The sequence below is a fragment of the Amphiura filiformis genome, chromosome 2 (assembly GCF_039555335.1).
Source record: "Amphiura filiformis chromosome 2, Afil_fr2py, whole genome shotgun sequence".
NCBI classification, from domain to species: Eukaryota; Metazoa; Echinodermata; class Ophiuroidea; order Amphilepidida; family Amphiuridae; genus Amphiura; species Amphiura filiformis.
The window spans coordinates 1,369,020-1,396,644 of NC_092629.1; the positions used below are offsets into that span (position 1 = coordinate 1,369,020).

The 27,625-nt window shown below is 36.9% G+C and overlaps 1 protein-coding gene across 1 annotated transcript in view; it reads left to right on the top strand.

The window, feature by feature from the left end:
- LOC140172291 (uncharacterized) overlaps positions 1–25,050 on the top strand; it is a 103,314-nt gene extending 78,264 nt beyond the window's left edge. Inside the window, exons 30-42 of the mRNA XM_072195545.1 lie at positions 2,630–2,872; positions 3,500–3,604; positions 5,154–5,399; positions 6,880–6,975; positions 7,815–7,943; positions 8,795–8,925; positions 9,910–10,126; positions 10,521–10,648; positions 11,318–11,531; positions 12,130–12,202; positions 13,462–13,526; positions 17,037–17,314; positions 20,089–25,050. Coding sequence (XP_072051646.1) covers positions 2,630–2,872; positions 3,500–3,604; positions 5,154–5,399; positions 6,880–6,975; positions 7,815–7,943; positions 8,795–8,925; positions 9,910–10,126; positions 10,521–10,648; positions 11,318–11,531; positions 12,130–12,202; positions 13,462–13,526; positions 17,037–17,314; positions 20,089–20,136 — 1,973 coding nt within the window. The 3' untranslated portion in view covers positions 20,137–25,050. The remainder of the gene's footprint in view (positions 1–2,629; positions 2,873–3,499; positions 3,605–5,153; positions 5,400–6,879; positions 6,976–7,814; positions 7,944–8,794; positions 8,926–9,909; positions 10,127–10,520; positions 10,649–11,317; positions 11,532–12,129; positions 12,203–13,461; positions 13,527–17,036; positions 17,315–20,088) is intronic.
- The last annotated feature ends 2,575 nt before the right edge of the window (positions 25,051–27,625 follow it).

The window sequence follows — 27,625 nt, forward strand, 5'->3', positions numbered from 1 at the left end:
AGTAGCCCTCCTAATCACCTGAACGACAAGAGCTGATTAGATAAAGAACATTCTATACCTGGTGAAGATACTGAGTCAAGAACTGAATGAACTTGTTAATGTCTTTCTCATTCCATCTTGACATTTCTTGAGTACCAGGACTGGATTTCTCCAAAGTTCTCTACTATCTGAGGGCTACATTTGTGGAGTTTGCCCTTGAGATCACTACACGGGATACGAACTGGACATTTTGGAAGTGTCAATAAGATGGCATTCATTCATTCATTCATTCATTCATTCATTCATTCATTCATTCATTCATATTTTATTTTCATCAATCATCAGGCATTAATGATCATGATTTCAAGGCTGGTATTGATGTGGTACTCAAGGCCTCGCTTGTAAGCTTTGCCATCGAAGATCACACGAACAGCTCCTGATGTGCACCACTTTCAATAGCACATGTGTCAAGGCCACTTCGATCAATAATATGTTTTACCAAGAGCATGTCAGGCAGCAAATTAATACAATCGTTCTTAGGATCCAAATGGTGTTTCCATCCGACTGCTGAATCTTCAACGCACTAAAAGGTCACGATCTAGTGTTATCAGGGTCTCTCTATGAAGGCCAACGACAGTGGTAGAGATACCCTGGGTTAACTACATAGCAGTATAGAGGGTCCAGTCTAATGATGAGGTGTAAACAGTGGAGCAATAACCGCTGTGTTTTTACGTGTGTAACTTTTGGAGGACTATGAAGGGTTTTTAACTTTAAATTGGGCTTAATTAATATCGTTACAAGAGTGCCTGTAATTTAAAGAAAGGAACGAACGAGAATCAATGACATATCTCAACCCTTGGACTTTGCAGAATCAGAACAGAACCACAGGAAATGCCCTTCAGAATGTTCTGCGCCTGTAGTAAAAAAGGTTAATTGTCAATGGATGCCCCTGAAATGATCAAAGAATGGTAAATATTGTTCTTATATTTGCCAAGAAAAGAGAACGAGCTAGAGGATTAGACCGAGGAATATAATGATGACTGAAAAAGAGACGGGGTCAGTCTGGGGATCCCAGCTGTATAGAGACCCTTGCTGCTGCTCTGAAAGTCAGAAAAGACACCTCTGATTGGTTTTAAAGTGTAATAAATCAACTCGGAATATTTGAAAACCTACAAAATAACTTTTTTTTAACGAAAATTGGTTGTTAATTGGCTGAAATACTGTTCTGGGGGTCCCAAAATGGGTGACCCCCTAGAAAGAGGGCAGGGATCGGGAAAATTTGAACCCCGTCAATTTGCGATACCCTTAAGAACCCAGAACTGCAAAAAAAAAAGTCAATTTTAACACAAGAATCATACGGGAGCTGTTTTCTTGACATTACCACACCACACTATTAACGCATAGGTACCGTGCGTAGACAATTAACGGTTGATGAATTCAGCCAAAAGAAAGCCAAAGTCGAGATGATCTAGAGTAATATAAAGCACCAGTAAACACCAATCTACGGAACTTGATATCAACTCATACTTAAAGGATTTCATATTAAAAAAAAAAAAAAAACCACCCAGTTGTTTGATTTAACGTGCGCTTCAGCTAAGCATTGCCTAATTATCAGCACACTTCAACAATGATTCCGCTGCCATTGGGATATATCAGAATAATTTCCGCTTTACCAAGTTCGCAACTGATGCGCAGGTGCTCTCAGCGGCTTAGATTGCAATTTCCCAAAGCAGCTCCCCATTTTACACCTGGGTGGAGTGAAGCAATAAGGAATTGAGCTATCTTGCTTAAGGGCGCAATACACTGGCCGTGGTGGGGCTCGAACCCGCAACCTTTCGATTATGAAGCTCGCGCCCTAACCACTGGGCCACCGTGCTTCACGGTGGTGCCATCACAAACATGATGAAATTAAATTTCGCTATTTACGAAGAAATGAGAAATAAATTATGACAAGTGGTAACTTAATCCATATTACACCAACAAGTGGGACTGTGTAAATCAATTTAAAGTAAAATTTTAATATACAAATTAACATGCAAATTACTTGGCAGTTTATTGACTTTAAATATAAATTACTTGCATTTGAAAATCTGGTAGGTATACAATAGTGCTGAAACAAAAAGCAATTTATCTAAAAAAAGATTTAAAAAAAACATGCTTAACAGGAATCATCAGAACTAATGATGGTTAGCTTAACTGTGCTGCATAGTGTACAATTCTGCAAGTTTACCAAATGGTCCATGTTACCCAGTGCAGAGTCCCTGATTGAATGCGTTTAGGAGATCATTCGCACACTGGAGCTCTCTCGTACAATTCCCAGTTCTATAATCCGATCCATATTACACACTTACAATAGAATTTTGATTTGATTACTTCAACGTAAATTAAGCTGGCAATCTTTACAAAAGTACAAAAAGGTTACAGCACTGTACTTTCTTTGTTTGAACCTAAAAATACATTCGAAAGATCGTATTAGACCCAATGATTCAACAGAGAGGACTATAATATTTTTTCTATAAACGGATTTTCATGTACCCCAAGGTCTACATATCAAAAGGATATTTCCTCTTTGTTAATGAACTTAAGTACTGTTATAAATTACCCAAACTAATTTTGAATTCCATGCTTCCCTATCGTTACACCATTACAGATGTTGTGTCGTCAGATGTTAATGCCAAAGCTGGTGCTACTAAAGACTATATCGATGTCCTTCACACCGTAGTATTTGGTGTAGGTGATGATCCTCAGGAAAACACGGTTTGTTTTGATATCATTGTTAACGATGACGATGTAGTGGAGCATTTAGAGACGTTTCATCTGGAACTACAAAATATCAACAATGGTCTTATCGGTGAGCCCAGGATTGCAGAGGTCTTTATTGAAGACAACGATGGTGAGTAGGGTTATATTTTAGATGTGGTTTACATGACAATATAACACTGTCATATTCAAATTTGGAGATACCTTTCATATACCCAGCAAACACTAAAATGTTTTTAAAACGTTTTAAACATGTTATATTTTGGGTTTTGATTTAGATAACATTTAATGTCGGGTTTATATAAAGGTCAAGGAAGCGTTTTAAAACGATTTGTATGAAAACACACTACAACAAATTTCAAAAATGTTTTCAAAATGTTATTGTAAAATATTTTTGCAAACTATTTTTTGCCAAACATTTTGGCAAAAAAGATGCATGCAAAGTGAAGATGTTTAAAACTGAAGATGCATGCAAAGTGCCAAAACGCGTATAATCGGTATTCAAAGAAAACGCTGTGTTACTTTATCTAATTTCTGAAGTGTAGATATGGTTTTTCATAAACAGTTCAGGAAATACTTTCACAGATGTGACATGTTTTTGTAGAATACGTTTGCGTTTTACAGTTTAATATGTAGCCATATTTTTTTTTTTGCTTACTAAATAAAAAGAACAAAAAAGTTACCAAATAAAAGGGATAAAAAAGTAAAACTAATAATAAGGTACTGAATACTTTGAACTGTTTATGTTTGTTTATTTTAGTAACATACAGCTTGGATTCTACTAAGATCTGTGGATCCGAAGCCGATGGCGAAGTTAAATTCACGGTAACAAGAGATGGTAATCTGAACGAAGAAACCTCAATTGGTAGGTATATTATTGGAAAATTGTGCTAACCATCTCCTGGCGACTGCAAAATATAACGATAGAAGAACATATTCCTTTCTTGGAAGAGGTACGCACTGTGACGTATTCTAGATCTTTACCGTTATTACTGGACAGTAGTATATTGACTACATCCATGACATAAGATGTGTCTGGTTCGCAAGCACCCATATGTATATGGACGGTAAGCTCATTACCTATAGCCCACAACAACGCTGTAGTAACCTATTCTACATTTTCTTATTATACTAAACAACAAAAAATCCCACTATACTAATAGCCCATCACTTCATTCACGACATCTGATGTAATCTGGAAATTCTCAATTCGTCAATTTTAAACAACAACCTTTCACATCACAACACTTCCTGGAAAATTTCATATGTCATATCCATTTTAAATTCTCGGGAATTCTCAATCCATAGATAGTCCTGACTTTGTTTACTGTGATTACATGACAAGTATATGCCTAACTACAAATTGTAAAGAAAGATAAATTATCACATTAAATTATGCTGGGTACATCAGAATATCATTACCTACAAGACATTCAATTCTGTTCAAGAAATTATACCTTCAGTAAAATACATTAAACAAAAACATTTTAAAAGTGTAAAGTAAAGTGTACCTATAAAGTGTGCTGAGGCTTGTGGATCAACATCTAGGCGTTGTGCCTGTGCGTAGCGCACTATAAATCACTGCGCTAAAAGGGAAACGAGAACCGACAAAAACTAGTAAATACCACAGTCAAAGTCATGCGAGAGTCCTTGTGCGGGTTTGTATGTCAACGTTTGTTCGTCAAGCATGTGTGAGTCACGCGGTAGCCGTGACCAGCAAGTTTTTAAAAAAAGACTGATAAAGAAGACTAATAACAGATGCTCCCACGAGACTATATTTACACCTAACATTAAAACACTTGACTTCTATTGTTCTATGATATTTTTCGCTGGGTACAAAGTGTATCTAAAACCGTGTTTAATGTTATTTAGAGTCCCAAATGAAATACATTGACAACTCATTAATTCAAAAAGGGACACCAATCCTACAGTCAACCATTGTTTGATAATAAACAAACACTTTTGCTTCATTTCACGCGGTATTTCATAGCAAAAATTAGTGGAAAATAATGCTGATCCAGAATTTTTGGACAAGGCTACAGCACTAGCGGGCAATCACCTACACACTACTTTTTCAGATTTACTTCCAATTATACCCTAGCATTTTCTGAGATACCCTACATACAAATTCTGAGCCCCATTCGCCAAAAAATCAAGTTTTTCACAATTCTTTTGTTCTTTCCGGACGATGCACCCATTCATATAATAAATACTGTACTTCGACACAGCAATTTACAACAGAGTCCTGTGGCTCAATGGTTTCGGCGTTCGACTCCGGATCCGGGGATCCGAGTTCGAAATCCGATGACCAACTGATTTTTTCAATATTTTATTAATCAATCATTCTAATGCGATCAGATAAGCGACTATCGAACCAGTTACCTCAAATACGTTCAATACATTTTTTGTGACAGATATTTTCACCAGAGATATATCAACATCTTCATCTCAGCCCAACCAAGACTACCTACCACTTCTGGAAGAACTTTCTCACAATGTCATTTTTGCTCCGGGTGAAACCTCTAAGACAGTGACCATCGATATTGTGGATGATACCTTCTATGAATTACCTGAGGAGTTTGAAGTAATACTGGCGAGTGACATAACCGCTCAACTCAGTGCCCCAAGTAGTGCTGTGGTTACCATCATAAGTGATGATAGTGAGTCATAAACATGAAATTAATGACAATTTCTGTTGCCATTCGGTCTAATATCGTTTCGTATAATTCCCATTTAGTCTATATTCAATTGGTCAATTATCAAAAAGGCTAATTACTATTTTGTTAAGACGAACAAGTGCATAAACAAACGAACTACACTGGGTATCGAATTATATACATTATTCCCAGGAATTATCAGTAGAATTACTTGTATAGTTATAAGACTGATATATAGACCTGATAGGTATTAGACCAAATGGTTATTGAACTAAATGATTTTAAAACTTATCGGTTATTATATAAGATCAAATGGTTATTGGTCCAAACGATATTAAACGCAATGGATATAGAGCTCATGTGTTTAGCCCAAATGTATGTAGACAAAATGGGAAATGATATTAAACCAAATGGTCCTCAAGTCCCCAATAAAACGACTCGTATGGCAATTTATTGTTTGACTGGAGGGAACTGAATGACAATGTAATATGATTTAAACATTAACATAACACTTACCATTCTTATGGATTGTAAAAGACACACTATTTATATAATATTGTAAATATTGAATGCTTTACTCTTTTATGCGATATTCCGATTTTGAGTCAAATATCCTCATATCATAATAGTTTTACTACGACACTAAACTTTTCGCTTACCTTGAAGGTTTACACTAGTTCAACTAACGTTTTCAGAATATGGTGATGCTGTGATAATATCTTGTCTACACTGATGACGTCATGTTATTGACAGTATGACGTCATATGATGGTATGATGTAGTTCCGGCTCCTGGCCATCAGCAGGTTATCCCAAATAGGATCTGTCCTTGGTCACTGTTCAATCTCGGTTTTTGATCCTTGTGTGTATAGCTTCAAGTACTCCCCGGGAACATTCGTTTTATTCCCGATCGAGCACCAATAAATCTGGTGACCTTTTGATCTCACAACATGTTGCCTGGCCGCTGATTTGGAGCTGCCAGCAGTAGACTTGTGTTCGCTAAGCCTTTTCCCAAGCTTCCTGGCGGATTCACCAATGTAATTTAAGTGACATTAATATACGATCCCAGACTGTTTATAAGGGCTCTGTCTTGTCTTTAGGAGTTACATGCTGTTTGAAGGTGTTCTGCTATTTGAAATGGTGAACGCTCTACGTAATTTCTCAGAAAGACCTTCTATGTACGGTATGGCGACAAAACCATTATTGACTGTCTCCAGGTTTTGGTTCGGAGAAGTACTGTCTTTTTCCAGGTCAACGAAAAATTGTGTAGTGTCAAAGTTAAACTCTTTATTCATTTTATCTACCACTACGTACTCGTATGAATATTCACTCGCATATCAATACGCTTGCACTTTAGATGATACACAGTGGACGCATTTTGGTTTTAATCAATTATTAAGCTGTAGTAAGGAGTATACTTCAGACAAAAGTGTATGCATTATCATCATATATTCTATTCATGCCACTTTCTTTTCAATATTCCAGTCACATGCGCATTCGATTGTCAAAATGGCGGATTCTGTGTTGGTCCAGATGAATGTCAATGTGCAGATGGATATACAGGCACATTATGTGAAGAAGGTAAGCATTCTAGAATTAATTTATTTGAATAAACATAGTAGTATCATATAACTCGTCGTGATTTCCTCATAATGTCCAATACCAGATTATTATGAAACTTACGAGCGATTTGTATTTAACCAATGAGGTAGAGAGCTTTTCCCAACGAAAGTAAAAGCTCAAAACATCATTGGCTAGAAACCAATCGCTCGACGTTCAGCGATGAAGTATAAATTTAGCTTATAAGAGTCAAAACCGTGAATTGTGAGTATCAAAATTGGCAAAATTGAAAATAAAACACGGAGAAGAAAGTGACGCCTTGTATAGTCACCTTGTATAGTCATTATAATACAAAGGGACGGGTTCGAGTCGTGATTCGTCATTATGCGAGAAAGCTAAGGGCTATATTTGATTTTTTTTTTTTTCATTTTATGTGTGTGCCATTGCAGTATAACGTATAATCTAAAGAGCAGAGAGAAACAGCATTATCTTGTTATTGCAAGGCTGGCTTATATCAAATTAACACCAAATTTAATAAGTACATGTATAATTAAACAAGTTTTACCGCAAACAGTGGCGTACGCGGGGGTGTGGGGTGGGGGTGCGTACATTTGTTAGTCAATGTGGGTGGGGGAATGCACCAAGTTGGGGGAAATTTGGGGTGTGGGGTACCTATTACGGTGAACGAAGCGAGACGAACACTTTTGAACAGTCTGGGGAATCGAGACCAGTACCTCCGCCACTTTTGAAAACCGGACGCCACTGACTGCAACATGCAAAATATGTCAATTTAATGAGGGAAAGATTCAAATTATGGTTGATGAGTTGTGTCCCTTTTTATACCGTTCCTTTTAATATAGATAAAAATGAGTGTGAGTTAAATCCACCAGTGTGCATCGGCAACAACATAGAATGTTTCAACAAAGTGGGAACATACAAATGCATTTGCACAGATCCAGAATATAGCCTTGAAGGCAATCGATGTGTTCGTAAGTTAATATTAGAATTTATAATATACTTTCACTTAAGCTGAAATAATACCATCACCCCTACTATCCATCTATGGAGTTTCATAGTCGTGTATTTCAAGCCATACGACAGGTGCTCTTATGGAATGATGTAAATGAAACAAAGTATCTTATAGTCGTAATATTTTACAGAGTCAAGTATCAAAAAGGGCTTTCAGATGATACCAAAATATCCATTTGAGTGGTAATAAAGTGTTGATGAGATTTTTGATATCACTATCTTATAAATTCATATCTAATTATGCGATTGAACATAATTATAATTAAAACAGCGGGTCATGAGAAAAGTACTGCATTTTAGAACAAGCTCTGAATAAACATAAACGACAAAATATTATTATCGAGCAATTCGATTTGTATAGCCATCACTTAAGAACAGATTAGGAAGTGAGAGTTGAACTGAGCAGCTGTAGTCCTACATATGTAGGGAATAATGGACCTAATTGTATAGACTATCCCTATGCTTCAGGTGAATCTTGTGCCTTCTTATGTTACACTCTCACCATTTCCATGGGAAACATCGATTATGAATGTGTGGGTTTAAGTGTACTCTCTTACTTGATTTAAATATGTTGATACCATAAATCATTCACACATTCTTAGATAGCGAGAATCAATCAGAGCAAGCGTTAGAAAAACGGACGCGCACTCCACGTGCTATATTTATTTTGGTTGGTGCATTTTTAGTTGTTTGTATTTGCCAACACTTTAGTAACGATTTTGTTTTAAAAGTAGCCAAAATCGTGGATTTTTGCTCGTGTATAAAATAGGTTAATAAATGCGTATCACTTTCTTGTATTTGCTGCATGTAGGTGAAACAAAAACTTTTATTGGACGAATCGACGCATATGAGTTAGATGACCTACCACTCCAATTTGTGAGAGAAATGTATGACCCTGATAGTGAAGAATTTAAAAACCTGGCGGATATTGTTGAAACTCAAGTTAGTATCAAATTACTGCTATTGATGTCCATGGAATAAATGAAAAATCGCACAAAATCTTAAAAAATTCTCCAATTGCTGATAATCTCACTATACAATGAAGGCTCTGTAGAATCTACGTTTGCTTATGCAAATTCCATCCGCAAATTTCGTATTTTCTGCAGATTTTTAATATCTCACGTTATGACATGTGCGGAATCCCATTACCCCCCCCCCCATACACACACCCCCCAACGACATGGGTATGTTGATGGTTATGATGAGATTAATTCTAGAATCAACAATATTAAATCGACATGTTTCATACTGAGGTACAAATACAGGAATTGCAAGTGCGTGATATATAGGTACTATAGCATTAGTATTACACAGCGAGAGCAAAAGTACTGACCATTGCAATTGGTGGAAGGTTTGGCAATACCTAGGTACTATTATCTTTTTAGCTTTCGTTTCTGTTCTCGTTTTTGTTTTGAAAGTTATTTAAATTTCGGACATGAAAACTTGAGGTGAGAGGGTCGGTGCTCATCCAGACATCCAGAAGCAAATACATGAGCAGGCATCCGTATCTCTTTGGCTTTCGTCCTATTTCACTCTAGTCGTTACACAAATAACTGAAAACAGAAAATCGCAGTATTTTCAGTGCATTTTATTAACAGGTTAATATCAAATCACAGACAGACTTGGTATGAAAAATGTTTTTTCTTGATCAATTTTCTCATCTTCAGCGACTTCATTCCTATATATCGTATCACTTGTAAGTCATTATTAATAATACAAAGTATTACCGATGATTAAATTAGATATTAATTTTGAAATTAAAATGACTTATCTACGTCAGATGATTTGCAGTGATAACGCATGCATGCTGGAGACATTATTGACAGCATTGTTGTTTGTGTTTTTCTTTAACGCTTCTTATGTAGAGTATAACAATATAATCATATATTTTGTTTTCTCTTTTATCTCGTATTGAAATTTCGGTAGTTTCGCAATATACTGCCACGTGCCGTCGATGGTTTTTATGACGCATCTGTTGCACGAATATTTCCTACGCCAGACGGACACGTGGGGGTAGTGTTTGAAACGAGTGTGGCTGCCGCTTCACGCACTGACGGGACTGATGTTGACACCCTCATCGCAGCGAGTATAACACCAGATGGGTATTTGGGAGACAGTACTTTGAGAATTGCCAGACCCATAGGTAATACTAATACAAGCAAGCAACCGAAAATCATCATCATCATCACCATTGTCGTCGTCGTCGTCGTCATCATCATCATCATCATCATCATCATCATCATCATCATCATCATCATCATCATCATCATCATCATCATCATCATCTCCACCATCACCTCCACCACCATCACTACCACCACCATCACCATCACCACCACCACAACCACCACCACAACCACCATCACAATCACAACCAGCACAACATCCACCACAAACACCACCCACCAAAACTATAATAATCATCACAGCCACTACCGCCACCAACACCACATCCACCGCCAACACCACCCATCACCACCACCACCACCACCACAACCACCACCACCACCATCATTATATCTTTGCTTTATCACAAGGACAAGGACAATACACACGAAGTATCGAAGGCATATTTTATGCGAGCAATGGAGAGGAGTTCGACCCGAGATTGCTGGACACAAATAGTCCCGAGTTTCTTCAATTTGCCAGTGAAGTTAACCCAGCAGTACGTGTAAAAATTGTTTGTATCATTCAAAACCGGTATAATTTCGGAAAAGGCTTTTTGCAAAGCCTCATTAAATGGTGTATAAGTAACCACTATTAACGCATACAGTTCGTTTGATCTGTCCCCTTAGGATGCTTCCAGATTGTTTGGGTTATTTTGAAGTGCGTTTTTCAAACCAATGTTGTACTAACCTATGACGCTTAGTTTTAGAAAACGTGTATTTTACCCTATGGGTGCCCGGTCCCATGATATCAGGGCTAGGCCTAACCACGGACAAAAGGTGACTCAAAAGAAGGTCCGATTAAGATTAGACATAGATGATGAGCTGGTTTAAAATGCTACAGAAACCATGTGTCGTGCGCCTTGTTGACATGTATCAACCTACTAAATATGCAGCCCCTGCCCATGTCCGGGGCCCATGTGTCATTTAAATTTGAGTTCATATGGTATGAAACATATCTGCTGATATTTGGTGACGTTGTTAAGTACAAAATAATGCTGTAGTTAAAAGTCAGGAGTGCATGCTATTATGTTTATGCTTAACCTCCCGATAGTTTAACAGCCTAAACATGGCATGCATGGCAAACTGTTTCAACTTTGGATTGTAATAGAAGAATGAGTTCCAAGAGTGTCACCTATAAATTCTTATCCTCTCCTTTTTTGTCTCAGTTGGCACCAATATTCCCTGATCTCGAAGGACTCCAAGGTCTTCCTCGAGTAAAGGAAGTTATCCAGCTCGGAGACATGATCGGTGTGGTCTACGAAGTCCCGGTAGCAAGCACTTCACCGGCAACAGTTAGCGACGTCGATGAGGTTTTCGCGCGTACTACTGGTTTGTCTGGATATTTAGGAAACACAGACCTGTTACTTTTGTCGATTGGTGGTAAGAACTAAGAACTATCTGGCTACAGAAAAGGTTACAACTATCTGATTCCCTTACGAATCGTTAAAATCACGCGGACAGTGTAGAATTTGGCGTAATTACCACACTAGTACTAAGCAGTGTAAACATTTGAGATATGGAGCTATATAAATACCATCCCAATCAGATCTTTTAATTGTTTGTAATATGTGCTGAAGTCTATAAATACCATCCCAATGAGATCTTTTAATTGTTTGTAATATGTGCTGAAGTCTATAAATACCATCCCAATCATATCTTTTAATTGTTTGTAATATGTGCTGAAGTCTATGACTTAATAGCGTTATGACATTATACATCATGAATGTGCAGTGAAGCTTTATACCTCATTTTTACCTTGTCTCATTAAGCTACTAATGTTAAGGGAAGATTGTTATTTACACACTATCGTTGGGTAGATTTCCTATCAGCGTAACATGTTTTCCAGTAAAATGGAGACAAATAAAAGGTGCAAAATTAGCCGTGTTTGGATTCTGGAATCCCCTTGTTTTTTTGATTATTGATTGAATTATTAATTAAATTATTATCATTAACTTAATTGGTGTGTTTCTCTCTTTAGATAGATGCCCAAGTTCCTTTTGCGCTAATGGAGGCGTCTGTACCGTGCAAGGCGATTTCACTTTTAGTTGCATGTAAGTCTGCAAGTCATGTGTGGGGGTGTGTGGGTGTGTGTGTGTAGGGCATACTGCACTAATGCAGGGCACATTATTTAAATAAGTACATCTTAAATTCTAAAACATCTAAATTACAACTCTCAGGTGATTTGTAAATGACTTATAGCCATTTGAGTGTATTGGGGGTCTTTTAGGACGCCAATATAGGTTTGAAGGTTACCACAATAACATTTTTATTGGTCCAACGGGTTTCAGACCCCCCAAACCTGGATATTGTCACCAAAATTACAACTCAATGGTAGGCAATAAAAGATTTATATCCATTTTTGGGCAATCAGCTTTCCGGAAGTCCGATGTTCGTAGATGTTTAATATGGGTTTTTTTTATGCCAATTAACCAAAACAGTTGAAAAACCTATAGTAACATTTTTTTTGTCCGGGTGTTTGTTACCCGTCTAAATTTGAAGAGAAAAATTAAGATCAGTAATTTGACATTTTCATCAGTATCTTATAGAGCCATTGATGTCTCTTTGGTGTCAAGTTAATGCCATGTTTGCCTGTGACTGTATGAAAACCTACAATCTTTGAAAACAGCCTTGGAACACTTTGATATCAAGAAGTGACAACTGTCACTCGTTCTCCCCCCACACTATACGTTATTTTCGTGGTCTTAAAAAACTCGTGCACGGCATTTCCAACAAGTGTGTCCATTGTTCCAAGAACGGAAAGTAGAAAGTAGAAAGCCTCAAAGTGAGTTTTTTTAAGGCAGAGGTAACGTTATTTAGAATCTACTTTATTAGAAGTTACTTTTTTTTAATTGTTCGTTGAGAGGCTCTTGAAGGCGTGGAGGGTGTATGTACAGTTGTGCCAGTGAGATATGCGTAGGTTTTGTGTAGAATTTAGTAGGTTAGGGTGGGGGTGGGGGTGCTTGGAAGTATATTAATTATACCTTTAGGTACATTAGTTGTGTACCATTCCTAAGATCTCATGCGGTTAAAAGTTCATATTCGTATCTTTTTTTTTTTCACCTACATATTTCAATTCAGGTTTTTGACATGGAATTTATTTCCTAGTATATCATTGGTGGTATTTACCAATAAATACCGATATATCCCACCCGGTTTAGGTGTGCCACGCGCAAAATGTTACTAGCATTCTCAATACTTGTCAATGCAAAATTATGAAACATGTTCTTCATCAAGGCGTTGTCTTTTTTAAAGACATTTCTTATTTATAGTTTTGGATATTTTCATTACTCTATACATTTACTGTTTGCAGATGTGATGCTGGTGTAAGTGGAGGTCGATGTCAAGGAATCAACGGTACTGGAAACACTGCAAATGGTAAATATTCAATGCTTATACTTTTCTTCCTTTTCACGGAGAGAAGAGAAAGAAGGAAGGAAGAATGGAAAAAAGAAAGGCAGAAGAGAAAGGTTGCATCATGTAGACTGGTATTGAACTCCGTTGACATAAGCTTAAAAAGCTTTTTTATTTTTATTTTGCAGCGTCGTAGCTTGCGCCGCTATCACGGTGCCTTCGTTCAGCGTAGTGATTACTCTCCTTCGGTCGCATAACCACCCGGTTATTGACCCCCTTCCATATGTCAAGGGTCTGTCGGAAAAGCTAACAACATCTTCTGTGACCACGGGGTCAACGCATACCTGAAGCCGCTTAATACAATAATGTCTCTCCTAGTCCATCCCAAGGATATAATCCAGGACTCTAACAATGGTGTTATATAAACACTCGTCACTAGGTTCAATGAACACACTAGATCCAAAGCCCCGACAGCTGGAGCTATCAAACAGAGTCATGTATTGATTATGGATGATGCCACACCCATCTCTGATAGGTATGAGACCTGTGAAACATCCGTTCGTGAAGTTGCTGAGAAAGTTATTGGAAAGCAAGAGCCATGCGGACTGCCAAGTCGGGTATGAGATTCAACCATCAAATTTAAACTGGAGGTATGAAGTCAAAAAGTGGTACTCCATTTCAAATTCTCGTCAACACCAGCCTTAACAACTCTTATAAAGCTGACGAGCTTGCTACCCTAAATAAGCTAATAACCTGAAGCTGGTCGACGAGATGGGGAATTACACCACCACTTGCAAAATCATGCACTCACTTTCTGGTAAGAACTTAAGGAAAGGGTTGAAAGTCAAAAAGAGGGATGGCACAGCCCCAACCAGTGACCATGAACTGCTTGGGGAATGGAAGGAATATTCTAGCTCACTACTTAACAACGACAGTGGCACAGCAGCTTCAGAACTTCCTGCTCAGCTATAGAAGATCTTCCTATCATCACTGACCCCCAACTCGTGAAGAAGTAGTTGATGCAATAGCAGCCATGAAGACCAACAAGACAGCAGCATTGGACTGTGCTATAACTGCAGAAGCACTCCAGTGAGGAGGGGATAGCATGATTGATATGATTCTCGAATTCTGCATGGACATATTCTCAACGCTGACACCGCCACGTCAATGAGTCACAAATGTGATCATTCCTCTACCATTCCTCTACCTCTCTCTCTCTCATGACAAACTACCGTGGTATTTCGTTTATGTCCATTGTCGCAAAAGTGTAAAACAAGATCCTTTTGAACAGGAGCCGATCTCACGTTGATTGGTTACTGAGAAGCAAATCAGGTCGCATCAGGTCACATTTTGAGGAGGATCATGGAAGGCTTCAAGGAGTACCAACTTCCCTTGACCGTCACATTTGTGGAATTCAAAAAAGCCTTCGACTCCATCAACAGATCCGTCATGTGTTCAGTGCTGCGGCATTATGGAATACCAAAGGTTGTGGTAAATGTCATCCAGGTGCCCTTACTGCCCTACAAAGACTCCAATAGTGCCATTGTGGTAGATGAAAGTATCTCAGAGCCTTTCCAAATAACAACTGGAGTGCTTCAGGGTTATGTGCTAGCACCATTCCTGTTCATTATCCTGCTAGATTACCTTCTGAAGACATCAACTTCTGGAATTGACGCTGGTATTGTTAACTACCCACGTCGGTCAAGCAAGTATCCTGCTAGGATGCTGAATGACCTGGATTTTGCGGATGATATTGCCCTGTTGGAATCTTTCACAGCCCGGGCCCAGTCGCAGCTTACTAGGACTGCAACGGCAGCAGCAGATCTAGGTCTTGACAGAATATATGACCGCAAACTGTAATGCCCAACAGCACTTGAAGTCTATGGTAGTACCATCAACCACGCCACAGACTTCAAGTGCTTCGGTTCCAAGATGGGCTCTAGTGCTGGAGACATAAAAGGAAGAAAAGCACTAGCCTCGGCTGCTTTTTGGAAACTGGAACGCCTTTGGAGAAGCCCATCCTTGCCAATCGAGACAAGCTGTTTGAGACAACTTGTGTTACTGTCTTTCTGTATGGGTGTGAGTCATGGGTCTTCTTCTTAGCGTGTCCTAGCGCAGGGTCAGATGCGCCCGAGCCAATGGCTGACGCAGTGACGAGCAGAATCGATGAATTCAGCTAGGTCCTCATGTGTGCATTGTTGCCCCATCTGTGGACACACCAACAGGTGTTCCATAGTCTATGGAACCGTTCCACACTCACAGGTAGTGTTTTGCCCTTCTGGTAGGTAGTCATGGGTAATCACCAAGGACATGGAAAAAAAGATCAATGCCTTTGCCACATCTTGCTACAGAGTCATCAGCGTGTGGATCGGATTTCAAATGAAACCATCTACAATCTGACCAATACCACTCCACTCGTAGTCAGAGTCAAGATTCATCAACTCAAATTTCTCGGCCATATACTGCGTCTTGAAGACGACGAGCCTGTAAAAGAATATGCCCTTTATATTCCACCACATGGGAAGAGGAAACCGGGACTGTACTTAAAGTATGTCCAGCACCTCCTGGGAGATACTGAAGGGATGCTGCAGCCAAACAAAATGGTTTCGCTTGCCCAAGATGGCAATAGTTGGAGAAAGATTGTAGTCGCCTGCTCCGCAGCCGACTGATGATGATGATGAAACACTCGTCACTAGGTTCAATGAACACACTAGATCCAAAGCCCCGACAGCACTGACTGCAGTTGGTGAACATACATCTAATCACAAACATAACATCAGTTTGGACAACGTGGAACTTTTGGAACCGCAAGATCAGAGAAGCCTTGGAAATCAAGACCCAAAGACTCAACAGAGATGCCGGATATAACCTGCCCACCATCTATGACGATTTGCTGTAGATCAAGATCCAATGAATTACACCCAACCGGGGTGCCGGATATGACCTGCCCGTCATCTATGATGACGATCTGCTGTCATCTGACTATCCACCAGGTGGTCAGGTGATCGGAGGAGAGTAATCACTGCACTGAATGAAGTCGCCGTGATGGCACCGCAAGCTACGTCGCTGCTCATGCTCTAAAAAGGTTATTTTTAAAGCTTGAGAGAATTTTTTTTCTTTGGCCCGGTTACGAGCCACACACATATCGGGAGTGCTTGGTGAACCGGTCACAGTTTTTGGTGCATATTGTGCGCGGATGATTGCTCAATGGTATCATGGGGATGCTCGCGTTTACAGTTGCTTTGTTTAAAAATATCGCACTGCGGAACAAAACTAAATGAAAATAAAATAAAAGCAAAATACGAAATCGAAGAATATTATAATTATATACGTTATTTTTTTTTAAATAACCGATAATATTTTATAAAACAGTTTAGATTCTTTGACAATATATACTTTAATATACGATATCTTGCATGAATAATAAAGCAATGCTAACTACTGCATTTTATCCCATTGGTTTCACCGTGTGTAAATGATATGTTTTGAGACACCGTGTATAACCATGACGATTTATTTATATTTATTTTAAAGACATAGGTATAACAACGAATGGTTGGATCGCCCTCGGATATGGGGTTGGTTGTTCTGCTTTAGCTGCACTTTTAGTAGCTCTCTGTTGTATTTATTGCCGTATGGGAAGAGTCGGAAGAACTAACATACCTTTCGACATAGAACCTCCCCTACCGTCTTACGTAGTAAGGGACCCTTACATAGAAGTAGACGATCCTAATCAACTCATTCTTGATACGCCACTGGAAAGCATTTACAGGACAACAGGGCAGCTTACACCAGCTTTCCCGTCACTATTGGTAAGTTAATAAAACAGTACTACTCTCAGGTAATAGGAAAACGTATCCCAGATTTCCCGTCATTATTGGTAAGTTAAACATTACTGCCCTCCGACAATAGGACAGCTTACCCATGCTTTCCCGTCATTATTGGTAAGTTAATAAAACAGTACTACTCTCAGGTAATAGGACAACGTATCCCAGATTTCCCGTCATTATTGGTAAGTTAAACATTACTGCCCTCCGACAATAGAACAACTTACACCAGCTTTCCCGTCATTATTGGTAAGTTAATAAAACAGTACTACTCTCAGGTAATAGGACAACGTATCCCAGATTTCCCGTCATTATTGGTAAGTTAAACATTACTGCCCTCCGAAAATAGGACAACTTACCCCAGCTTTCCCGTCATTATTGGTAAGTTAATAAAACAGTACTACTCTCAGGTAATAGGACAACGTATCCCAGATTTCCCGTCATTATTGGTAAGTTAAACATTACTGCCCTCCGACAATAGGACAGCTTACCCCAGCTTTCCCGTCATTATTGGTAAGTTAATAAAACAGTACTACTCTCAGGTAATAGGAAAACGTATCCCAGATTTCCCGTCATTATTGGTAAGTTAAACATTACTGCCCTCCGACAATAGGACAACTTACCCCAGCTTTCCCGTCATTAGTGGTAAGTTAATAAAACAGTACTACTCTCAGGTAATAGGACAACGTATCCCAGATTTCCCGTCATTATTGGTAAGTTAAACATTACTGCCCTCCGACAATAGGACAGCTTACCCCAGCTTTCCCGTCATTATTGGTAAGTTAATAAAACAGTACTACTCTCAGGTAATAGGACAACGTATCCCAGATTTCCCGTCATTATTGGTAAGTTAAACATTACTGCCCTCCGACAATAGGACAGCTTACCCCAGCTTTCCCGTCATTATTGGTAAGTTAAAAAGTACTACTCTCAGGTAATAGGACAGCGTACCCGAGATTTTTGAAATCCATCCGAGTTTCCATTTTGACAAACGGATAACAGCAAAAAAAGTTTTAACATTGTCATCTATGGAAGAAAAATTGGGACTCGAAAATAAATTTTCTTCATTTTTTAAAATCTTTATATATGCTTATTAACTTAAAAAACCAAAACACGAAACAAAATTCTAAGCTGATACTCCATGTGAATGATTTTCCCTAACCCGAACCCAAACCCTAACCCTAATGCTACTCATAACCCTAATCCTAACCCTAATTTTGTGTAAAAGTAAGCCTACATGATGACGAAATAAACAAACTACACTAGAATATTGGAATAATAATTGGAATAATAGCCTCATACCCCAACTCCGCCTGCTGCTTTCGCTTCACTCTTTAAGGGTAGACGAGGTATTGTTGGTCGAAGCAACCTAAAAATCGATTCTCATTATCTAGATCAATATATTATTGAAAATTGACACCTTGATGTTTTGCAAAAGTTCATTCTACAAATCTTATACTTTGCAAACTTGCTTAATTTATTGTTGTTAATGAGTTATATACGTTTTACAAAAGAATTGTTGTTTCAGCCCTCTTTACAACGTAACTCAAGAACCGCAGCACCTATAAAAGTATATCTGTGATATTTTAATTCTTCTACACGCTCGCTATGAATTGAGCAATGCAGTTTTTGCCAAAGCTCACTACCATTCGTAAGATGCTGTGAACTACCAAATCACAACAGTTTAAAATAATTAATAACCTTAATACCTGTTATGGAATTGTGACAGGTATTGATATGCAGCCTCTCAGAGCGTCCGAACTTTTGTATCACGTGACCCTGCTCCATATGGGCTCTTCCAGATATTTTTGGCCCTACCCCTAAAAGAAGACACGGGGAAACTTAATCGTTTTGACAGATCTGACCTCGTAAATCATAAGACAAATGAAAAAAAAAGGAAATATCATAGCCAGCAGTAGTAGCCTACATAGAGTATCGTGCCTACGGATTTCATCAGTCTTACCTTAGCATGCTGGTAAGCAGCGTTTGATATGGTGTTAATCGATAGTCGATAACCGATAATCAATGATCAATCAGCTATGAATATTTAATTGGATTCTAAAAATAATGATCACAGACTCTCATGTTCAAAAGTGTGTGGGGTGTACCCCCACATGTTGGTGCTCGCAATTGCTGAGGACGGTTTTTTACAACTAAAGAAGACATGGGAAAACTCAAACTTTTTTGGGAATCTCATGTCTTCTTTTAATAAGGCAGGTGTCGTTAATTTCTGTAATAGCCCAATAGGACAGCTTACACCAGCTTTCCCGTCATTATTGGTAAATAAACCTTACTACTCCCATTCAATAGGACAGCTAACCCCAACTTTCCCGTCATTATTGGTTAGTTAAACAGTATTACTCTCAGGCAATAAGACAGCTTACCCCAACTTTCCCGTCATTATTGGTAACTTAAACATTACTACTCACGGGTATTAGGACAGCGTACCCCAGATTTCTGGTCCTTATTTTTAAGTTAAAAATTACTACTCCCAGGCAACAGGGGAGCTTACACCAGCTTTCCCGTCATTATATGATTATTGGTAAATTTAACATTACTACTCCCGGGTAATAGGACAGCTTACCCCAGCTTTCCCGTCATTATAATATTATTGTTATGATTATTATAATAATAATAATAATAATAATAATAATAATAATAATAATAATAATAATAATAATAATAATAATAATAATAATAGTAATAATAATAATAATAATAATAATAATAATATATTTTATGTTTTTTATTACTTACAGAATATGGCGAATTCTGGAACAGTCAACAATGCCTATTTGGATGTTTGAAGCTGCATTCGGGATATCATGACCATCATGTGATTTCTGCACATCGATTATTATCGGTTTACTATTATTACCATTGCTATATTTATACCCGTGGCAGTGATCATAATCCGTGGCAGTTTTCATTCAACGCGTATTATGTAGCCACCATGCTAAAGAAACTTCCCACTGGCCTAAAAGTCCAAATCGTGGCCCTCTTTAGTCATTGTAACATAAAGGGACGGTTTATAGTCATTCAGGGTACGTCATTATGCGGGAATCATAATGATATCGCCTGTTCATGATATTGAATTAATTTTGAATCTCAAGCAGTTACGTATAGTTTGGAATAATATGACCCTAACATCATCGTTAGCCTGTAATTGATTTAATAAAATGTAAAAAGAAAAGAATGTGAAAAAGATTACAATAAGTATCAGTCTAACCGATGAGAAAAAACAACAAACAAACAAATTCATATAGTTTAAAAGTTTCGCCGTGCGGGTGAATCAAATGAAACTTAAATTTGTAATATAATTATACAATAACATAATAAATTACTAAGCGAAAAAGAAAACATTGAATCAAATCGAATAATAATTGAATATTTTTGTTATACTGTTATTTTTTATCCAATGATGAGATAAAAGTGACTTCACTTAGTTAAACGTACGCATATTATTTTGTATAAAGTGCTACACGATACGGAAAATGAAATGTAAATATATTTTAGAGAGTTCAATGCTTATTTGCTGAATTCTGCTCAGCTAAGCCTGAAAAGCTGCAATATGTAGTAATAGTTATCAGGCCATGATGAAGTCAGTCGAGTAATCTAAGAGCCACATTATTATTAAATTCAGGCCGGAAGGACCACCATTGCAGTGTGACCCCCCTCCCTCTTGGCCCGATACACACCATATCTAAATATTTACCTACGGGCCAAAATATTGTATATTTGTTAGTAATTTTTCGGGTAAATTTCGAGTAAGTTAGTGTCAAGACTTTTCCATGTTTGTAGTTTCTGTAAAATAATTGCCAACAGAGTGAGTGCATATCTAACCTGGCCGGGCTAAAGTTTAATTTTGCACCAAGTGAACAAAATGCTACCGCCCAGCCCTATAGAAACAGCAGTGGAATCCAAACAGGGCGACTGAGCCACTTCAACTGTACACATTTGTCTGGCATGACTTCTAAACTATGTTTGCTTCGGAACAAAATTGATTATTTTATGGTTGTACCGCTGTTTGTCCTATGAGAATGTTTGACATTATAAAGCTTAATTAGAATAAAGTATTTAAGACTTGTAAAAGCTACATTTGCTGAAGAAAAATCTCATAAATAAGATTAAGAAAACAAACCGTCATAAATAACTCAAAATCACCAGGTAACATGAATGTGATGAATTTTTTCCTTCACTACCCACGACTAACGTTGAACATTAAATAAGGTTTGGTTTTCAAATTAAACAGTGGTACAACCATACGTTGGTACTTCGGGCCCTTCATTGTTTGGAAACTTAAAAGCCTCTTGTATGTAATAATCTAAGATGTACATAGTTAAGATATGATATTTTGATGTTTAATCATTGTCTTTCTATAAACACGATTTACTAACGGTCAACCTCTATACATCCAATGCACATTAGCTTTGCGCAACGTTGATTGAATTAGCATCAGTGTTAATTATAATTGAAGACCAAATTTTAAAGACTAGTTTGCGTCTGACGTCCTGTCAACCAGACCAAAAATGCCGTACTACACATGTCAGCAACCAATCACAGCGCGACGTTGCCCTGACTAGTCTTTTTTTAATTCGGTATTCCATTATATTTGGCGACCATTTGTGGTGATAATTTCACCAACATTGGGTAAAGTTACTGTGACATCAAACCTCATATATATCTGATATATAGGTAAAACTATTACCACTGTACATTTGTAATCTAACAATAATTCAACGGGTTTTCAACGGGGTTTCATTGTCAAAAACTATATACAAAATGTTTGTTTAGTTTATTATAATTATAATAACGTGTTTAAGTTTTTTGTAGCTGTAGAAAGTATAATAATCGGAAAACAAAGATGTAAAATATCAAGGTTCGGTATTTGCCTTTTTGCCGGCAAGGGTGGCAAAAAAAATGGCAAAAACTCACAAAGTAACACATAAAGCTCATAAACAGTTAACACAAAACTTTGAAATAATCATTCAACATATTTTTGGTCTCATCAAGTCCTTAAAATTAAAAAGTTTTGATTTGATTGCAATTCTTTTTGTAACTTGATATTTTGTTTTGAGATGAACGAATTGAACTATAAATCACTTTTTTAGTTTTCGCCATTTTTGCAGGCAGAAACTGGCAGAAACTGTTTTTGCCAAGCGGTTTTTCCACCTACGGGAAAAACCTGCGAACCCTGTAAAATATGTATTATCTATTTGCTTTTTGTGATTGCATAACACAAATATTAATTACTTAAATATGTCTTAATGTTTTTCCAGCACTTGTTAACCGTCCCTTATGGTTGTTCTTAAGCCAGGTATTATGGGAACATTATACTGTGAAGTTGATGTATGTGGGTGTGTGTGTGGGGGTGTGTGTGGCAGAAGCATTATACTACATACTTATAAGTATGTATTGCTTGGTCAACAAGAACCCTCAAACGTGTTTAAACAATGTTCTTATTGTTTTTATGCATCCAAAAGAAATGACCTGGTTATAGTATATACTTCATAGTCCAAGGTTTTTTTTTCATTATATTTTTAACAATATGTCTAAATTTCACAGAATAAAGTACATGTATATCAATACCATGATATATATTTTTTATTATAACAAGGGTAAATTACTTCGTTATTTTGGCGACATTCAAAATCATTTAATGATTCCTATTACCATTAGAAGAAATCCGAACCCCTTATATATATAAGTGTGTATTGGTAATTTGGTATTTGCTAAGGCATCATAGATTAACAGTAATTGTAAAGTAGAGACCACTTAAAGGGGGGTAACCCTATCAGTTTAGGATATGGATTGTCTTCAAACTTACATACAATTTCAAATATTGTCCCCTTTATGCATCTATGTGAGAAAACGAGAACATTTTCAGCGTAAAAGTGAATAATTAGCACAATTAGTAAGCCAATACGTTGGTACCATGAATTGCATTGTGGTCCGGCATCCAGAAACAACACTCCCGTCGAGTGCTTCGCCATACCACTACGCTCATCTTTCTTGTGACAAAATATCTCATTCTTTTTATTTTAATTTGACCCTGATACATTTCCTTTTAATTTTGTATATTATCATCACGTACATTTTACACTTATCTTTCATTTTAGGAACTGTTTTAATGAAAAAATGGGATTTTTATAATATTTTTAATTAATTAATTAATTAATTTTATAGTGGGGGACATTTTTTCTCATATTTTCTTTCATATTTCTCGTATCATACTTAACAAGATAAGGTCTTGTTTTGTATTTATTTCATCCCTTATGTATTTCTTTATTTTTGTTTTAAGCGTTTATCATTATAGCGCCCTCATTGATTCGGACCTATTTCCGTTCGTGCGAATTGGCATGGGAGTAACACGGCTCCTATTCACGGAATCATTTTTTCTACCCAGAATGTCGAAGCTGGTTACCAGTATAGCCTGTTTGTTTCTTGATTTCTCCGAAAATACATGAAATTGGATCGTCAAATTTCAGGATGGTAATGAGAAAAATATAATTTATTAAATGATACCAAAACCACAGACCCTAGAAAAAAATGAGAAAAATCGGGGGATGATGCTGTCGATCGGGTCACGGACCTTTAAACTATTAGCTTTTGTTTGTACACAGTATCCCCAGCAAACACACAAAATATTTTAGAAACATTATAAACGTGTTATATACGCGTTCGGGTTTGGGTAAAAGTAATAACATTTAAATGTCGGGTTATATTATGATCATGGAAACATTTTTATATTAAAAAGCAGTACAAACACTATGTTAAAATGTTTTGCAGCACATTTTCAAATATGTTTTCTGAATGTTATTAATTATGATAGCAAGACATATAAAAGAAAACGAGGCTCATCACATACGTCTCAGCCACCGTGCATTTGCAGCGGGGCATTTGAGTAGGCGAAGTCATAGCATGGCAGATGCAGTATTCTATTCTGATCAACAGAATAATAAAACTTATTCAGTTTTATTTCAAGAGTTCGATCAGAAATGTACACTATTCGTAGAGTATAACACAGCGACTTCAAATCAATAAAACACAGAGCCTAAATGCAAATATTTCTCATGTTGATGACAGGAGAGCATGTAGAGAAACATTCACCAACATCTTCTCTAATGTCCTTCTTCCATTATTGTTACCACCAAGAGTCAGAAACTCTAAACGTGATTATTTTTAATGTACAATATTTCATTTTTCAATATGATTCTTTTGTGCAATAAATTCAACTATGACAAACAAAAAGAGAAAAATAAAAAGTAATAAAGAAATAAATATGAAAACAAAGCGCTTGTGTTCAAATTAGTATTGCGATAGTTTAATGGTTAGCCACACTTGACATCCCTTGCATGCGCTTATAAGTTTAGTTGCTTTTTAGATGCGGAGTTGAAACTTGGCACACAACTACAAGAAAGATGAATAAATATTATCTGACCAATTGACATTGGTTTGTTGTACAATGCGGTTCATTTTCTACATGTAACCTTTTTATGGGACACCTTGCATTTTGCTCAATTCTTAGAAAGAAAACACGTATATATTACCCAGTCACCTTAAAAAAACGTTTTATACCTTTTATATAACCCGACATTTAAACGTTTTCTGTAAAATATTTTGTGTATGCTGGGATCTTTATTTTATATTATATATTATTACTTTTTGTGCAATTTGCATATTTTATATTGTATTGAAAGAGACAATAAATGGCAAATTAAACAAAACCATATGACTGTTGTGCTTAACTTAACTAGTCTAGTCTTAAATTGGCTTGATCACTGACTGCGAAACAATGTTATGTCCATATTTGAATGTTGGAGTCTCCAGTCCTGTTGATAGACCCATAAGTGAAATGTACATTATTCTATTTGATTATTGAACCCAGATCCTCAGGCGTACGCCTAATATCGTCAATGGCATCGTTATAAGCTTTTCCCTGTGGTTCCACGATCTCAGACTGCACAAGGCGCTGTATCTGACAATGTCGCTGAATAGCAAATGAAATGCTAATTTGCTAGTGTGTCATTTTTCACTGCAATTTTCATGCGACTTTGCGCCTTTTCTACTTCAAATTTGAAGCATGGTGCAGCTAATGTCACAGTAGTATAAATATCACAGAATAGCAGGTTTATATGCTACAATGCGCTAATATATAAACACAGCCAAAAAAGAAAGTCTCCAGTAGTTCCATCCCCATTTAATCAGATTCGGATGAGTTTATGGCAAAATAATTTATATAATAATTTTCTATACACTTTCCTGCGAAGATTGATACCAAATTTGATATCAAAGTTTAATCATCATGAGCAAAGGAGCCGTTGTTTGGAAATTCGTGCAATTTTAAAATGACAAATTACGAATTGACCACGCAAAAATCAATGCATGGTATCAGCTTATTATGTGGCCTGAAGCATGCCCGTACAGGAATCATTGTACACTTGCCTGCGCACAATTGAAAGAGCGGGGTATTTGATTTGCATTTTGACATGCATGGGCAAACCTTTAACCTGCCGGCCTATTCAGGCGACGTAATTCTTGGCACTCACGCTAGCTCTGCTACGTGATACAATTCCTATGTCATTTTTAAAATTGCACGAATTTCCAAACAAATGTTTCTATGCTCACGATGATTAAACTTTTGATATCAAATTTGGTATCAATCTTCGAAGGAGAGTGTATAGAAAATTATTATATAAATTATTTTGCCATAAACTCATCAGAATCTGATTAAATGGGGATGGAACTACTGGAGACTTTCTTTTTTTTTGGCTGTGTTTAGTATAATGTTATTTCAGATATCATAATATTGCAAAACACGATCGTGCTACTGTGTGTAAATCAGGCTAATCATAATTAGTATTTATTAACAAAATAACACCTACTTGAGCTTTATAGAGCTATATGTGCAATCTTATTTCAGATTACATAATACTGCAACTACCGTGCTAGTGTATGCTAATCACGTTAGAGCTGTACAATGTCCTACATAACGCTATTCGTGCAACTTTGTATTTCAGATAGCGTAACACTGCTACTATCGAGCCAGTGGGTGCTAATCATGATACACATATTAATTTGCAACAAAATAGCGCCCCTCCGTTATGAAAGTCTGAAAATTATTTTTTTGTTCACTGACTCGGTACTCGTTCAATTGAGCTCTTGTTGCATACACAAAATCGCACCTTATTATTGTTTAGTGTGCATCCGACATCAAGTACTTAACCTGAATTTGGACTAGGACCTTAGCGTGGAGGTTTTGACACTGTTCAAACTATACATTTTCTGAATCCTTATGATGAGAGAAAGCCATTAGTATGGTTTTAAAGACAATTTGACAAAGTTTATGTACTTTTCTGAAATGAATGGTGATTAACTGGTTTCTGTTGCAGTTAGTGGTGGGTTAAGCCTTGTTTTTCCTTAATTTGATTGACATATTCCCCATTTTTTAAGTAATTACTTTTCCATTGGATTTGCCTAGCAAAATGCTTGAATCACGAAAATGTAAAATCTGGGAGACACATTTAAAAAGCTGTTTCCTTTACGTTTACTACTCCCAGGCAATAGAACAGCTTACCCCAGCTTTCCCGTCATTATTGGCAAGTTAAACATTACTACTCCCATTCAATAGAACAGCGTAGGGCCTACCCCAGCTTTCCCGTCATTATTGGTAAGTTAAACATTACTACTTTCCGACAATAGGACAGCTTATAATAATAATAATAATAATAATAATGATAATAATAATAATAATAATAATAATAATAATAATAATAGTAATAATAATAAACAGACACTTATTATAGCGCATTATTACGAAGAGCCTCAATGTGCTTTACAACAAAATAAACGAGCAAACATTAAAAGAAAGATAATTATTATTATTATTAGTATTACTAATAATATCAATCAATATTATCATTATTGTTACTATAATCATATATTTTAATGTTTTTTTTATTATTCACAAAATATGGCGAATACTGGAACAGTCAACAATGCTTTATGCGGATGTATGAAGCTGCAGAAGGGACATCGTGACCACCTTATCATCTGTTCATGATATTGACTTAATTTTTAATCTCAAGCAGTTACGTAATATTTGGAATAATATGACTCTTAAATCATCGTTAGCCTGTAATTGATTTAATAAAATGTGAATTAAAAAATAATGTAAAAACATAGCAATAAGGAAAATGAGACTAAACGGCGAGAAAAAGCAACAGACGAACAAACAGACGCATATAGTTTAAAAGTTTCGCCAGACTGGTGAATCAAATTAAACTTAAAGTTGTA